Raw genomic sequence first — 17,444 nt, 5'->3', positions numbered from 1 at the left:
TTTATATTATATATATATACATGCACACACACTAAAACTCTGAATCTTGTTTATCATCTTATTTGTCTTTCAAACACTTACCTAAGGACTTCATCTATTAAAACAGAGATGGGGAGGATGGGCTTTATCTCGATAGTTTGTAACATTTTGGGTCACAGATCATCTATTAAGAAACCCCTAGGAGTCATTGGAAAAATGACTGTTCAATTATATTTCACCCTATATTTATACCAATCCTTTTATTTATCAAGCTCGATGTATATTAAAATATAACAGAGCATATACAAATAAATGACAAAAAGTCTATATCAAAGATGGCGTAAATATCACTTAACACGATGCAACTTCTCTTCCGATTTTTTCGGATTTATGTAATCATGTCCATATTTTTTTTTTCTTTTCTTCTGATGAGTTATTATTCTTCTGATGAGTTATTATTCTTCTGATGAGTTATTATTCTTCTGATGAGTTATTATTCTTCTGATGAGTTATTATTCTTCTGATGAGTGAAGCATTGTTTCTGCACTATGAACAGGTGCGGTCACGAATAGGAACATTTTAGCATGCTGAAAAAAATAATCTACATCTTGGAATTTCGAATATAGACTTTCTGTCATTTATATATATATATATATATATATATATATATATATTTTGTGTACAGAAAGTTGTTAGTTGAGACAGGTCATTGGTACCGTCGGTTTCAAGCCCGATAATAAGGCCCGTTTAAGGTATCCTTATCGAGCTCTCTTCAGCCAATATTCGTCAATAAGAGACGAATATTGGCTGAAGAGAGCTCGATAAGGATACCTTAAACGGGCCTTATTATCGGGCTTGAAACCGACGGTACCAATGACCTGTCTCAACTAACAACTTTCTGTACACAAAATATAAGTACGCTCTTAAAATTTGGATTTTCCTTTTAATTGAGCACTCTGCTGGAATTCTTTTTCCAAAAAAACTAATCATATATATATATATATATATATATAAATATATATATATATATATATAACTCTTCTTTTAGACTAGATCATCTTGGTCCCAGATAAATAAGAACAAAATCTTTACAAATTCTATTTACTTCCTCCAGATCTACCTGTAATTAATGGCGTTAGAGTTCTGTGCCATTAGGGAAAAGAAAAGATTTCTTGTAAATTAGGATTTAAAAAAAAAAGAAAAAAAAAAAAAAAACAACTTGTGATCAACAAAAACCAGAAAAAAAAAAATCTTTGAAAAAAAAATCAAGTTGAACCATTAGCTTAGCATTTGGACAACTCTGCCACTTTTTAAAACGTTTCCTCCAATAACCACATTGTATTCAATCCGTTCACTAGGTGATTGGAGTGGTAGAGGCTGAGGGAGGGGGGAAGGTTTAATCAAATAGGCGACAGAAACATGGTTTAAAAAAAAAAAAAATCTCCAGGAAAAGAAAATGGCATCATCTTTCTATATATTTTTTTTAATGCTTGTATTGGTTTTCTTGGAGGAACGGACAGGAAACAAATGATAGCTTAATTTTTTTTCTTTCTTAAAACTGCAAATGGTTGCCTACACAAACTGACTGAAAATTATATTATTAAAAAAAGCACCAGTTTTGATCGTTTCGTCGAGAAGTCAAATTGTTTTGTGTAGATTTCCCCAATTGTCTGTTGAAGTCGGAATGGATAAAGTAATCCGAAGGAAAAAAAAAAAAAAAAATGGGGTTCATAATTGTTTCACGTCACCATGATGTAGTTTGAATGACAATGAGCTGAAAGAAAAGAAAATGAAACCTTTTGTTAAGCAGTCATCAACTTTTAGACATTCAATTTTGAAAATACACATTCAATTCTGAAAATACACATTCAATTTTAAAAGTACACATTCAATTTTAAAAATACACATTCAATTTTGAAAATACACATTCAATTTTAAAAGTACACATTCAATTTTGAAAATACAAAAATTTCAAAAAGCAATGGCACACCCTTTGGAACGATATTCAATATGTGCAAAAGATTATTTTGTGTGAGGTTTGCTTTTATAGTAAGTCACCGTTACTGGTCTATTTTTTTTTTTTTTTTTTATGTGGTCAATTTCTTTCTTTGCATGGTTTTTGATGTACTATTTACTATGCCTCCCCACGGGACAGAGTTAGACACCAGGGTCGTTTTTTAACATGGAGAAAAGGTACAAAAATAAAAATTGTCTCAGTCGTGAAGGATTTCTCCTCCACCGAAAGAGAACAAGAAAATGAAGTGCAGCATCTGAAGAACAGATACTACACTTTGATCTTGACCAAAAGGGGGGCCCTGCATAGACAAATCGGCAGTTGCGGCTAGTACAAGTATATAGAAGTGAGAATTGGAGCTTCTTGTTTTTTAGATTAGAAGTTATTAAGTTTTTTGTTTTTTTTAAATCTGTTGCGAACACAGCTGCAGTTAAAGTTCGGACTTTTTTTTAGATGAGGACTGACTGTTTATATTACTAATTCATATGATCAGTACAAGTAATATAACTGCAGTTGTTTAGCAAAAATGGTCACATGAGAGAAAGGAGTCAAGCTGCAAAGCACTCATTGACACATGGCACGATGTCGCCGGATGGTGATTTAGCAGAGCTGTGTGCAAGAGAGTTGAATTTGGTGAGAGTTGTGAGGAGACGATGGAGTCTGGTTCAGGATTGGCAGAAAGAACAAATAGAAAAAACAAATCATAAAGTCAGTCTCTGAATCTCAGAGAGGATGGATCAGACAAAGTTATTGTTGAGACAATGAGAAAAGGCATATAACGGATGAGATCATAGTAAAATAAAGCCCCACACTCCCTCTAATGTAGCGAGAATTGGCAACGAGAATTTGACTGTGGTATAATAATGTTGAATAAAACTCACTTGTCTAGAAAAACAGAAACTTGCGCCTATCATTTGTGTTGAGAAAGGTTTGGTTTTAGAGGCAAGGTTAAGAGAACAGATGCAGCCGAACCATAGAATGACCAAGGACACGTGAATGAGATAAAACAGGTATGTTCGATTTTATTGTAATGAATACCACATTCGGATCAAACACTGTGCCATTTTTTACGTAAAAAGATTTGGTGCTTGTTAAGATATAGTCGACAAATCAAAAACAATATTATGTAATCAATTGTCAAGTCAAAAGTAGTAATATATCCAAAAATTATGAAAATTCATTGAGTAGAACAAAAGCTATTGTGTTTGATATAAACAGTTTTGAAACACTGCTTATTAGGATTTCATTTTCACTCCCTTAAACGGTGGAAGGGTTACCATTATTATTATTTTTTTCCCCCCACTATTTTTTGGCAGGACATTTTCTAAATCATTTTTTAAAATTATTTTATATTCAAATATTTATTTAAATAAAATAAATAGTTGGATATTCAATGTATATCTTAAAAAGAAAAAAGAAAACCCCCTTCTCAGGTACATGATATTATAAAAAACCTAGACACCTCAAAAGCATGTGGACCAGATCTCATCCCGGCTGTGCTATTAAAAAAATGTTCTGCCAAGGTTGCTCCAGTTCTGTCCAAACTTTACAATAAATGCCTTAACGAATCTTGTTTTCCCGACTGCTGGAAAACCGCCTCTGTGGTACCAGTCTTCAAGAATTCTGGTGAAAGAACTGACCCACTAAATTATCGCCCCATTAGCCTCCTCCCGCTTTTCGCCAAAATATTTTAGTCCTTAGTTAATCAAGCCCTAGTCCAGCACCTAACAGCTGCTAAACTCCTGACTAACAAACAATATGGATTCAGGCAAGCCCGTTCAACAGCAGATATCTTAACTGTAGTTTCTGAACGTATATACCGTTCATTGGATAAAACAGGGGAGGGTAGAGCGGTGGCCCTTGATATATATCTAAGGCTTTTGATAGGGTATGGCACGATGGTCTTCTAAGGAAAATTAGATCATATGGAATCACTGGAAGAATTCATAATGTAATTAAATCCGTCTTAAGTAATAGAAAAATCAAAGTTGTCCTCGACGGTCGTACATCGAAATAATATGACATAAATGCCTCAGGGGTCTATCCTTGGACCTCTATTATTCCTGATATTCATAAACGACCTCCCTGATAAAATTGTTTCGGAGATGGGTATATTTGCCGATGACACCACTCTCTATAACAGATATGAGGGGAAAACAAATGAACACATATCCAAGGAAATGGCAGAAACAATAGAGGATGACCTCCAATCCGTAGTGGAATGGGGACAAAAATGGTTGGTCACATTCAATGCTGCTAAGACTAAGCTTGTTTCTTTCAATAACTACAAGAAACCTTCTCTGCCACCAATAGCAATGGCCAAGAACACATTGCCTGAAAGTACTTCTTTTAAACTCCTCGGCCTAACTACAGGGAATATGAACTGGAATAGATACATTGAGAGCATTGCCAAGGCTGCTGCAAGGAAGGTTGGCTCCCTCTACCGTGCTAGAAAACTATTTACGCCTGACAGTATCCTATACCTCTATAAGGCAACCATTCGCCCATGTATGGAGTACTGTTGTCACATCTGGGCTGATGCATCTGCTGCTTGTCTCTCGCTCCTGGACAGGGTTCAAAAGAGAGTCGCCAACCTGATAGGTCCTGAACTGTCATCTAGGCTTCAGCCTCTGTTCCATCGACGAGATGTTGCATCCCTCTGCCTGTTCTACAAATACTTTAATGGTGAATGCTCTGACGAACTGCAAACACTTGTACCTCCCCAACGTAACTACCCCCGACAAACCCGACAAGCTACTGAGTCTCATCCCTTTACAGTAGAGATCCCTAGGTGCAAGAAAGCCTTTTACTCCAATAGTTTCTTCCCAAAAACTGCGGGTCTTTGGAACTCCCTTCCGGGATTCTGCTTTCCCAACTGCAATGATATGCAGAAGTTCAAGTGTAATGTTAACAAACATCTTTCTACTCATCTCCCTTCATAATGACCCCGCTAATTAAGTCCCTGATGGCAGCCCCCTGCTTCAAAGTGGCACTGTGCCTTGTTTGGGGTGAAAATTGAATTAAAAAAAAAAAAAAAAACATGAAATTATGTTCGATACAAAAATACTTTTTTCTAAACGTTTGCAAATTACATTTTCCAGATTTTTACTGAATTTTTGTAATCATTTCTTGGTGAAATCCTTGAAGACACATCTTCATCAAAATGGCATTTGTCTATTAATTAATCTAAAAATAATTGACAAGGCAATATATTAGACTTACTAATGAATTCTGTAACTGGATCTGACCCATCTTCGCTCCTCAGTGATCCAGTGATGTCTTCATTTTCAATAAGCGGCAACAACAGCTGAATGAATTCTGATGTGTATGGGGGAGTGATCATATCCAACACCTGCAGGTAAAAACAGTCATCAGACATTTTCACAGAAAAATACTTTACACTAATTCAAACCTTTAAAAAAAAAAAAAAAAAAATACTGCATATTATTGCATAAAACCATATTTAATGTAATTTCTTTTTTTAAATTACAGCAACTTGAATCATATATGTGAAATGCTTAAAAAAAAATAGCATCACGATCGAATTTTGATCTGAACAAATCGAATATGATAGGAAGGGAAGTAACTTTGTTCATTAAAAAAACAAGGGAGACAACTCAAAAGGTAATACAAATGCAAATAAAAACATTTCTATTGGAACTACTATTTTCATCTTAGCTGTTTTTTTTTTGTTTTTTACAACGTTTCGGTCGATGTAACCTACAACCTTCTTCAGGTGCCTTTCGTGTATTAAATAAAGGGATCGATAGAAAGATTCCTAAATAAAAAAAAACAGATACACCTGAAGAAGATTGAGAGTATATCAGTCAAAACAATGTGAAAATAATAAAAATAGTCTGAATAATGGGGGGGAAAAAGTTATAGCTTGTTATAATTTAAGTGACAAGCACTTCCATTTCCCATAATGACCTTGTTACTAACCCCCTCACCCATTCACAGAGTTTATTTCCCATATAAAATAAAAAACTTTAGGAAAAATCCAGAAATTAGGTACTATATTATGTCAAATTTAAGTGTAAATCTGAATTGTAAATAATTGTTTTTTTTTTTTTGCTTATTTGTTTCACTTTTTTTTTTTTTTTTTTTTTTTAAATGTATTCACATTTAGAATCTAATTTTGGAGGAGGAAGGATAACAAAGGACGTTTAATTTTTGCTTTTCCAATTCTGTTAAAATTAGCTTTTTGTATAAAAAGAATATTTAAATTTTTTTCTTTGTATAATAAAGTTCAAAACCTTAATGTTTGGTCCAAGTAATAAAGAAAAAAAAAAAAAATGGTCGTTAGCAAGAGAAAGATCCCCAAGTAGATGACAGGAAGAGATAGCGTGTAACTTTTTGATGAAATAAAAATAAGTTTTCTACATTATCATTTACAAATCGTTTGAAATAAGATAAATTTTCCAGAGAGGAGAAAGGGAAATAAAATAAGACAGAAGAAAAAAAAGAAAAAAACAGCATCTGGTATAAAGCACACGACAAATGTTTAATGTAATATAACATAAAAAATATGAACTATTATGATTGAATAAAACCCCATGGACTTTTTCTGTTGTTCTTGGCCTTCGGGCCGGGATCAAAGTGTAGTATATGTTCTGCAACTTTCCTTGGGTGTTCAGCAAAAAGTAGTCATTTGTTTTTTGTTATTAATCTACAATAAGTTTTATTTACTCTAATAGTTATTTTAACTTAGATTGCTAGACTTCAGAATCTATTCGGCGTTTCCTGCTTCCCCGACTGTAATAATGTGCGAAAGTTTAATGTAATCTGAACAGACAACTCGCTGCTCAACTCCCCACAGTCTTCTGTTAGACACAATTTCAAATAGCAGCTCCTTATGTTCTAAGTGGTAATATGCGTTGTTTGGGGGAAAAAACACCTGCCAACCTGACAAAAAAAAGTTTGTGACAATGAATTTGGCCAGTCAAGCATATTAGGAAGCAGGTCGTCATGCATCAGACACAAAGTTCACCAAAAAGCGATTTCCAACCCAGATACTCAGTCACACAATTCTGAAACATGGTTCCACAGTCAAGGCAAACTCTGGACTTCTATCAAGCCGCAATATATCCTATTATAAATTTTCGTACTGTGTGTGTGTGACGCGGTTTGTCTCAGCCTACAGGCAACCCAACCAGGCAAGTAAGGTACCAAAATGAAGCTTATGACCCAGCGGATGTTTTAGTGATATTTATGTCCATGTTTGGTGTATGGAAATGCAAAAAAATAACTATTTACTAAACAACGTTTTATTTACTGGATACTTTTCCGGTATTCACCGGAAGTTATTATCTCCCTTAGTAAGTTTGATTTACTCTGTGCGTGTGTGTGAGTGTGTGTGTGCATGTGTGTGTGTGAGTGTGTGTGTGCATGTGTGTGCGTGTGTGTGTGTGAGAGAGGCAGGTGGTTCGAAATGAAGCTTATGACCCAGCGGATGTTTTAGTGATATTTATATCCATGTTTGGTGTATGGAAATGCAAAAAAATATCGATTTACTAAACAACGTTTTAATTACTGGATATTTTTCCGGTACAAGGACTCAAGTTTGCCCAGCTGGGTAAACATAGGTGCTTGTAATGATAAAAAAATCAAGAGTTGAGAAACAGCTGAGGCGTAGAATTGCCAGGTGTAGTTTTGGAATGATTTCAAAAGCTTATCAGACTGATCGAAGCCGAATTCACTGTGGATGGCAGCCACAATGAAGATGAGAATTAAATCAAGTGAAAATTATAATTGGAAAATAAATATGGCCCATATAAATCATTTATCAAGCAAAGAGTTGGTTTTAAAGAAAACAAACCTTCCTAGTGTGTTTATTTATTTATTTTTTTTTTTTTACTTACTTCAATGACAAAATGACGGATCAAAGAAATATCCGTATCTTGTTTCTCGAAACATTTGCGGATGTAGCTGACCACGGGAATCACACAACCTCGGCTAAAAACATGCACCATACGATCAAGCACAGTCTTTTTCAGTTCCAGCTAAAAACAGACATTTTTTAAAGGTTATTTTACGGGAAAAGTTATGGTCAAAGTTTATCCAAATATATTTTGATACAAACGATTGTAAGCATGTGAAACGCTACATGTTTAGTTTGGTGCATCGGTGTAATCCATACAAAAAAAAAAAAAAGACTTGTGATTGGAAAAAAAACATTTACCTTTAGGTGTGATCACTCAGAAAATGGGATAAGATTTTGAAAAAAAATAAAAAACAAAGTAAATAATCGCCTTTTAAAAACTATGTTCCATGCTCATGAAGTGAGCCACATGAGATGCTTACTGGAGAGAACCTAAATGTCTACTAGACACTATCCTCGAGTGTCTAAGGTCTCTCTGTACAAGGGTTTGTCAGGACAACATGGCATGAGGATATTTTTCCCTAGTAGTAAACCATGACCAAATATTCAAAATAACATATGAGAGCAGTTCCAAAAGTAAAACCTCCTATTTTGTTTTAAGTCAAAAAGTTTGAGATATGAAGATGGGAATAGTACCATTAAAACGAGCGACCTTTTGTGCTCAAGAATTTGATTTTCCACATAGTCAACACCATTCTCAATGTACTTTTGTCAGGAATTCAATGATGCATACCTGCTTCTGAGGCATGTCCACGTTGGGTTGCTTTTTTAGAGTCTCATACCGTCAATATCTGAAATGAAGTCATGAAACTGGGTACTCCACCAGACTAGATAAATTCTTGTCCTGGAATCCAGTAAAACCAAGAGGTCACAAAAAAGATATATAACATACTTAAATGGTTTATTGGGGAGGGAGGAAAATTATGTTCTCAACTTCTTTACAAAGTCTGTGTTCAAGATATAAAGGAGAAATTTAATGGAATATCTGACTGCCTATGTATCTCATATAGAGATCATATGTTAGCCTCAGGAAGGGAGACCCTTTGATTTCCGAGAAATTTGATTGAAAATGAAACACAAGAGATCACAGAGAAGTTACGTTCACTTTAGTTGGTAGTTGCCATGGTGACCAAGTTTAATGTTCGATAAGTAAACACCCGATCCTCAATAGATCTCTGTGTGATCCAAACGAAAATGTCGTTTGATGTCTCTCTATAAAAGAGGAAACTTCATTGGTTCAGCAATACTACACGCCACGATCCAGGATAGTTCAATCATGAAACAATAGCTCCAAAATCACTCCAAGGTTAATGAAGATGCCCGGGAAGCCAGCTGAAGATGTGATTTACACACTATCAAAGCTCCAGTTCAGTGTTCACTGCTGGTCCCAGGACTGGCTGCCAATCTCTATCTTGGCCACTGCAGACCGTCATGCAGTGTCTACGTTTAGCCAGGATGCTGCGTGTTCTACAGAAGGAGTTGGCTCAAACCATCCTGAGTAAATGTCACCAAGTTTTGTTTCCCTTATTTTGTCCTTTAGTCCTCACATTCCAGAAGCAATGTTTCTGACAAAGAGGGAAGAGTTGCTGTTTTCTGGGTCAAAATCTATTCCACCTGACATTTGTCATTGACAAGTTTTTGACCTTGTAGTATTTAAAAACATTTTTTTTAGCTCCTTACATCAAGTGGCTTCATGTCTTGTCTGGAGTGATTTCCATAAAAAGAAAAGCAGAGTCTCTATATATTTTAAACAAAACACAGAGAAGGAGATTTTTGGTATTTACGCCCAACCAGCAAGCAGGTTGTAGGTTTTGCGTGTCAAGGAGATGTTTTGATTTTGTTGAGAAAAAAGTACAATAAGGATTTTAAGGGGACAGTCTGTTTTGTATTTGGTTGGAAGTTTAACGTTTGGTAGAGAAATCTGTTTTCATTTTAAACTTTTCCAAATAAAAAACAGTTTTATGATTCAGCGTTGTAATTTTATTTGTAAGAAAAATCCATTTGTTGCAGTAGTAGTCGAATCCACATAATTGACACGGCAGCAAATATGAAGATCAAGTGCCAGATTCAATGTTGAGCCATCGATACTTTGTAGTAGATTGAATGACTGCTGGTGGATGACATGATAGGCATCCAAAACGATGGAGTTTTACAATTGATGAAAACAATTTCAAAATTCTTTGTCATGGTTCTATGTTTTGTAATTTTAGGACGAGCATCGATAATTTGGATTACTCAGACTTCTGTTATCATCTTGGTTGTTATTTTGTCAGTGTTTCAACCAATGTGACCTCCAACCCATGCAACAGATAAATAAGATCTAAGTGACAGTCTTCTGAAGGTTGAGAGTTCAATCCTCACTACTAGCAATAATGACAAGGAATAGTATATTACATTATAGACAGAAGAACGGTGGAAATTAAGACGCCTTAAAGAAGCAGTTGAGTGACGATCAAATACTAATAGACCTAGTATATAATTTAACACGATGTGGGAACCATTAATTATAAATAATAGATAATATATACAGTAATAAGTAAATAATAACATTATATATATATATATATATATGTATATATATATATATATATATGTATATATATATATATATATATATATATATATATATATATATATACTCCTATAAATTTGGGAGTCTTTGTGTATTGTAATTCATATTAAAAACCCTTTTTTTCTATTCATATATAAAAAGAAAATACAACTTTGTTATATATGGGTTGTGGAATTGCATTCATCTACAAAAGATCTAGGTAATTTGCATATTCTTTTAAACATTCATTTTAATTAATTCTCTTTTTCAGGTTTTCTTATGGGATGATCATCTTCAGTTAACTATTACATGTAATTATATTCATGCAGATATTCTACATGATTTATACTTGTGTAATATTTACGTAAAAAGGTTATAGAAAAACAAACTTCTTTCTTTATATATTTATGTATGTGTATATATATTTGTTTAAAAAAACTTTGCCTAGGTAACTCCTCTGTCAGTCTCCAGATATGAATCTTAATATACAGAGTATTCGAACCCATGCAAAACTTTATATTTAGCTGGAGAAAATCAATACAAAAGTGTGAAAAATAACAAAAATGGAATTTGCCTGTTGATGGTCGAACGACATCACGAATATACATGCGTAACATAATAGCTATTGTTTTATGTTATAATTTTTAGCCTTGCAGCAAACATGTCTTCTTGCACAGTCATTAATGTCAAAGGAAAAAGTAAATTATAAGCGAAACGTTTTGGTTTCGGTGGCAGTGCACAAGTCATTTTTATTTTTTAAATCATTACTATATATTAGGTCCAATATAATAATGTATACGAAATCTGCATTAATCAAAATATCATATTTAAGCATATTTTACTTAGAAAAATTCAATAGTAATAATAACATTCTTCTGAAGATTGAACGTACAATCCTCAGTTTGGGCAACCGAAAATACAATTGCAAAATACTTAGGACCTCTATCCAGTCATGAGAGAATGAGAGCTACCACTGTGAAGCAAATACGGCGTTCTGTTCAAAATTCCATGTAGATTGTCAAGTTCGAAAGAAACATTCCCCATGTTCGACAAAATACATCTGGAAAAGTTACATTGATTGAAACATTGCGAAAATGACACCCAAGATGAAAACAGTAGTCTGGAGAATTTAAATAATGGGAAGAATACATAAAAATTACTTAAAACTTTTATCTGGTCATGGCTGATAGGACGAGAACAATCTACCAAGTGGACTAAATATAGGGTTCAGTTTAAAATTCTGTATAGATTCTTGAATTTGAACTTGAAGGTCAGAGATTATATCAGCCAAAACATTATGATATGCGAGGTGCCTTCAATAAGTTTCCAGACTTTTTGTACAGACATTTAAAATTGTTGTAGATTCTTAAAAGTTCAGTATGTTATTGCTATACATCTTATGAGATGACTGACCAATTTTTATGATTTAAGGTTCAAATGACCAGCTACAAGAGGAACTGGAATACACCCTACTAAAGCCTGAGTGTAACAACTGGTGAATTTCAAAAATGTAATCTGGATGTGAGGATACTTTAGAAGAACGATATGTAATAAAATTCTATTTTAACTTGGAAAAAATGCTGCAGAAACGTATGGAATGGTTTGGACTGCTTTTGGACCATCCTGCATAAATCAAGCATCAGTTTTTAAGTGGCATAAGAGATTCAAGGAAGACAGTGAGTCTGAGGGATGATGAGAGGTTTAGGAGGAATAAGGAAGTCAGAATACCGTAGTTGATTGGCCAAATAAAGAATTTCATGGATAAGGACCGTCATGTGTCTATAGAGACAATAAGTGTGCATTTTGATGTCAGTGTGGAAATTGTACACCCAATTATTCACACGGAACAGAAGATGTGGAAGATTTGCATGAATGCACCAGTCTACAACTTCATCCTTTTCCCTGACTATTTGACCAAGATAAGTATCAAGATGTTTCCTCAGCCACCCTATACGACTGTGGAACTGTCTTCCGTTTGCCTGTTTCCCACCTGACTACAACTTGGATGTCTTCAAGTCTAACATAAACAAATTCCTGACAAACTGCCCTCTTAAGTAAGACACTATCAAATCTCCAATACTAATGATTAGTACAATACTATCTTACTGATTACTGTACATGCAATAACCCTTATCCTTGAGTGGCCTCCGGGCCTTGATAAGTGGTGACCTCCATGTAAAAAAAAAAAAAAAAAAGCTCAGAACTTGCTCCTATGACTTTTGGTTATTCCCCAAGCTCAAGGAAAACTTCAGAGGCTGTCATTATGAGACAACTGAGGAGATTAAAGAGGCTGGGATGAGGGTCATTGACATGTGTACACAAGAGGACTTCCATAGGGCCTTCTAGAAGTTGTTGGAACGGTACAGGTGCATTGCAGCTGGAGGAGATTACTTTGAAGAGGACTAGAGTTTCATGTGTGAACCATCAATAAAAGTGCCCATATGAAAAAAAAGTCTGGAAACTTCTTGCAGGCACCTCGTAAAAACCAAAATGAAAATAGTAAACAAATGCGTTGCAATGTTTGCAGTAAAATTCCAGCTATCATTACAGCAGACGTCAGTTTTGGGAAATACAGCGATGCAGGCAATCATCTATTTCATCTGTTTGCAAGAAACAACTCAACATTGGAACACGTTAAAATCTGATTAAGGATTGAAATAATTTTTTTTGTTTTTACCCTGACTAAGACATCCAGTTCTTCATATGCAGCTTCAAACAATCGGATGAGAAGATCAAGAGCTTTTTGGTGCAGAAGGATATGACTGGTTACAATCTAAAAAGAAGGAAAGAGACAATTATATTAAGAGTTTCTGTCTACATTATTGCAATTTTATGATGACAAAAAAAAAAAAAAGACTCGTTTGTTTTATAAGGGTTAAGTGAAGTACCCGCAATCACTGAAGACGATGGCTCTTAAAAAGAACATTTCTCCATCATTTCACTGGGTTGGCGTCAGTGAGGGCATATGGCTTATAAAAATCTCACCTCAACAATGTAAATGACTTCCAAAGAAAATCTGTCATATTTCAGGTTAAGTAGTTAAATAATGATCTGGCCAGAGATAGGTTAGTTTGGAAATCAATTTCTGAAAGCCGTACAACACATGTCAGCATGTAAAACGAACGTTAAACCAAACATTATGATGTTGAAATGATTTAGCAATGTAATGAACCGGAGTTTGAAGAGGGGTTGGGTGATCCAGTATCAGATCATCTTCCGACCTTCATCTCCAGACATTTGTTGGATCATTTTCTTTTGAATTAAATGGATTCCGAAAAAAAAAAAAAAAAAAAAAAACTTTTGTATCTCAGGTTGTGTAGTTTAAATAAAGACCTGGCCAGAGATAAGTTAGTTTGGAAATGAATTTCTAAAAGCAGTTCAACACATGTCAGTATGTAAAATGGACGTTATACTGATGATGATGATGTATAAAGGAAGGTTTTTTGCTTTGTTTTGGTAATGTTTGTTTTTTTTGTTTTGTTTTATGGCATATCAACCCCTTTCTGGGTTATTTAATGCCGAATCCAGTTATGTTGGAAATAGTATTCATGTTGCATCCAGTTATTTTGTAGAAGGTTTTTATTCTTCAAGCTCTTTGTATCTCTAATTGCTAGTTTGTAGTGTTTGGTTTGGTGGTTTTATAGTGGATTTTATCGTTTTTGTTCCCTGCCCTGCAGAACATGAATGAGTTTTGCAATGGGAGAGGGAAAAGGGTTACAGTATTAATGTTTGGTACATTTTAAGTTAGGAAACCACTTAGGAAGTGGGGGAGATAGAAGAATAGATAGATGGGAAGAAGGAAAAGTGGAAAAAGGTGGGTTGTTTTTGTTTTTGCAGAACATAATTAAATTTTACAAAAGGAAGTAGAAAAAAAAAAGTATCAATGTTTGGTGGATTTCGTCTCGGGAAGCTAATATCTTCAGACAGCCTAATCTGATAGCACCAGTTTGATGATGTATGTTAATATGTTGTATATTGATTTGAAATGCCTGAAAATATAAATTTAGTACATACAACCTGTTGAGACAATTAAAAATCAGCATGATCGTTCAAAAGAATCAGATTTAGAACTCGGCAGTAATCTCTAAGATTAAGAAATTCTCTGATTATTTCTCATGTCTGTATGTGTGGTTATCGTCTCTACGTGACTTAAATATTTTATTATTTACTATTAATCATCAATTCAAACGAAAAATGTAATATTGTAAAATAAAACAAAATTTTTAAAATTGTATTAAAAAAAAAAAAACAATTATAGAAATTGAATCCATCGTAATGTGTTTGTTTCATTATAAGTAATTTCAATATTTTGTTAATAGTTAAAACAATGACTTTGTGACCCTTCAAAATTTGAAAACATTTAAACTGCTGAATAGAAAGTCATTTCTGGTTTTAAAATTCTGAATAGATGCTCATTTATTAAAAATGTTTCAATTTTCGAAGTTTTTTTTTGTTTTGTTTTTTTACATCCAATCCTTTTTACTGTAAGATTATCTTCATTTATAATAATCAGATTTACATATTGGCATGTGTTGAACAGCTTTAAAAAATTGACTTCCACTTCTGGCCAGGTCTTTATTTTCTTCCCAAGTCCTTACACGTTTCTCAGATTTCCCTACCAAATGTCCCTGCTATCACAACTGTTCTACACCACAAGCATTTTCATCCATTCTCTCATAATTATTATTAATATTATAGCTAAATTGGTGTTACTACTAATCTTCTTTTTCGTCTAGTCTGTTTTACATGGTGACATGTGGTGGACAGCTTTTAGAAATTGATTTTCAAACCAACCTATCACGTTTTCAATCAAATCTTTCTCTTTCTTATTTATCACTTCCTTCCACGTTCTCCTCTGCCAACTGACCCTGCTACCACAACTGTTCTACATCTATTAACACAAGCAATTTCGTCCATTCTTTCGTCATCATAGATCGTTTGAACATCTCTAATGTGGTGGATAATTTCTTAAATTTCACTTACTATACGCAACCTATATCTTTAGTCTTTATTTGTCTCTTTTTCTCTCAAATACATTCTTATTTCTACTTCACATGATCTTTGGCCTTTGCCTGCCAGCTGATCCTGCTACCTCAACTATTCTACATCTACTAACACAAGCACTATCATCATCATGTCTATCATGATCATCAGTTTAATGTGTGATTTACATATTGGCATGTATTAGATTGTTGTCGTTCTTGTACAGCATTCACCCTAAGCAGGTTAAACCAGCTTCTTCCATAAGAGGAAATGTCGAGGGAATATAAATTCACAGGCAGTCCCCAGTCGTCTGTGATGTTTGGTGCATTTTTGGTCAGGAAGCCAGTATTTTTAGACAGCCTGATCTGGTAGCATCAGATGTTGTAAAAGATATTAACACTCTGGACCAAATTGGACATGGGAGTAACAGTAACTCCACATTCCCCCACAATCCCGTCAAATAGGGCATTAGCACTGGATGTCTTTCAAAGTTCCATCCAGGACCCATTTGGCTTTAAGAAATTTACTTTTAAGCTAACCTACCTCTGATCAGGTCCTTATTTATTCTTCTTTCTCCAGGTTTTCTTGGGCCTTTTCCTGTCAACTGACCATGCTACATCAACTGCTCTACATTTAACCGTTATTTTTTTTTAAGACTCACATTACACATCCATTTTATAATTATCATTATTTCTCTTCATGCAACGCATGTCCTCAACACTCACTTTCATACACCATAACACAGCATCTACAGTAGAGCTGCTAAGAGTATCCTTTCCTGTCTTGACAGAGTACAAAAAAAGTTTCGAAATTTAATATGTGAGGACTCTTTCACCTCCTTACTTCCTCACTTTGTGAGTCTATTTCTGCTCCGTCGTTACTTTTATGTCAAGTACTCGACTGAGCTTCAATCTTTGGTTGTCCTCTGTAAAACGTTCGCAACAAATACTTGTCAAGTTACAACAACTGTCAACAATTTCCCTCGTTTTATATCTGTGCCTAACACTAAATTAAAATTCCATGAGAGTTTCTTTCCTAGAACTATCTGTCTGTGAAACAATACCGTGGGGCTGCTTCCCAGCTGACTATAGCATGGTCATTTTTAAATCTAATATAAATAAGTTCTTGTTGATCTGTCCTCTTAAATATTTAAGCTTTACCCAAGTTTCACCATAACTGATTATATCGTCACATCATCTACCTAACACTTAATCCTTATCCTAGAAAATGGCTTCCGTACCTTGATAAGCAGTGAATCCCAAGTAAAAAAGATGCTTTATAGGCTCTTTGGTTAACAGCTCTGCTGGTTTAGTAATGGCAGAAGTTCCTCCTGCATTACTTTTGTTGATATTTTATTTTTATCAGAAAAAGTAAACAGATTTTGTCTTGACCTGGCAAACAGGAAATATCAATTTGAAAAAGTAAAAAAAAAGTTTAAAAAAAAAAAAAAAAAAAAAAGGTTTACCTCATCGACAAGGACCAAATGTAACGGTGTGTGATCAGTGTTCAGTTTGAAATAACTTTTGTCAGATACAATATAATCAACCCAACGTAAAACGCCCATGGCAACCACTGAAAACCTGCAATTTGATGGATGGAAACAAAAAATGAAAATTTGGCATAAAAATCTATTTTTCGTGATGTAATAAAATTGATAAACTACAAGCTTACATAGTTTGGCACTTGTACAGTTTAATCAATTAATTACAGTTTAATTAATTAATTAAAAAATGAAAATATGAAAAAAAGGTTATTTTGGACTGAAGATCTCCGAAAAAAAAAAAATTCACTTGATTTGATCAAGTAGGTTTTTTTTGTTTTTGTTTTTTTGACAGTGGAAAAACACATTTTTATGACAGTGCGTTGAAGGTCAACATCTTTGAATTTTTTGAAAACGCCACAGGGAGATAACTCAATTTAAAGTGCCAACACTCCCTCTTCATTTTTAATACTAGCTTTTCTTCCTAAAATTAAACTTTTTGCTCGGTATCATAAATTGTTTTTTTTTCGCTGTAAAAAAAATAAAAAATAAAAAA

General features: G+C 34.1%; 1 protein-coding gene across 2 annotated transcripts in view; it reads right to left on the bottom strand.

Moving 5' to 3' along the window:
• Positions 1-1,669: 1,669 nt before the first annotated feature.
• The window catches only part of LOC145249482 (negative elongation factor D-like), a 67,658-nt gene continuing 51,883 nt past the window's right edge, over positions 1,670-17,444 (bottom strand). Inside the window, exons 12-16 of one of the 2 annotated variants that reach the window (XM_080111075.1) lie at positions 16,874-16,988; positions 13,103-13,198; positions 7,855-7,995; positions 5,216-5,345; positions 1,670-1,753 (exon numbers count right to left, since the gene is read on the bottom strand). In XM_080111075.1, the coding sequence (XP_079967201.1) occupies positions 1,719-1,753; positions 5,216-5,345; positions 7,855-7,995; positions 13,103-13,198; positions 16,874-16,988 (517 nt within the window). In that variant the 3' untranslated portion in view covers positions 1,670-1,718. Of the gene's footprint in view, positions 1,754-5,215; positions 5,346-7,854; positions 7,996-9,709; positions 10,231-11,539; positions 13,199-16,873; positions 16,989-17,444 lie in introns of those variants that run through there. The other variant, XR_013863538.1, reaches the window with a different exon arrangement.

This window comes from Euprymna scolopes, chromosome 28, assembly GCF_053919585.1.
Source record: "Euprymna scolopes isolate OS-2025 chromosome 28, ASM5391958v1, whole genome shotgun sequence".
Lineage (NCBI taxonomy): Eukaryota > Metazoa > Mollusca > Cephalopoda > Sepiida > Sepiolidae > Euprymna > Euprymna scolopes.
This window is presented reverse-complemented; position numbering and strand designations above follow the sequence as displayed.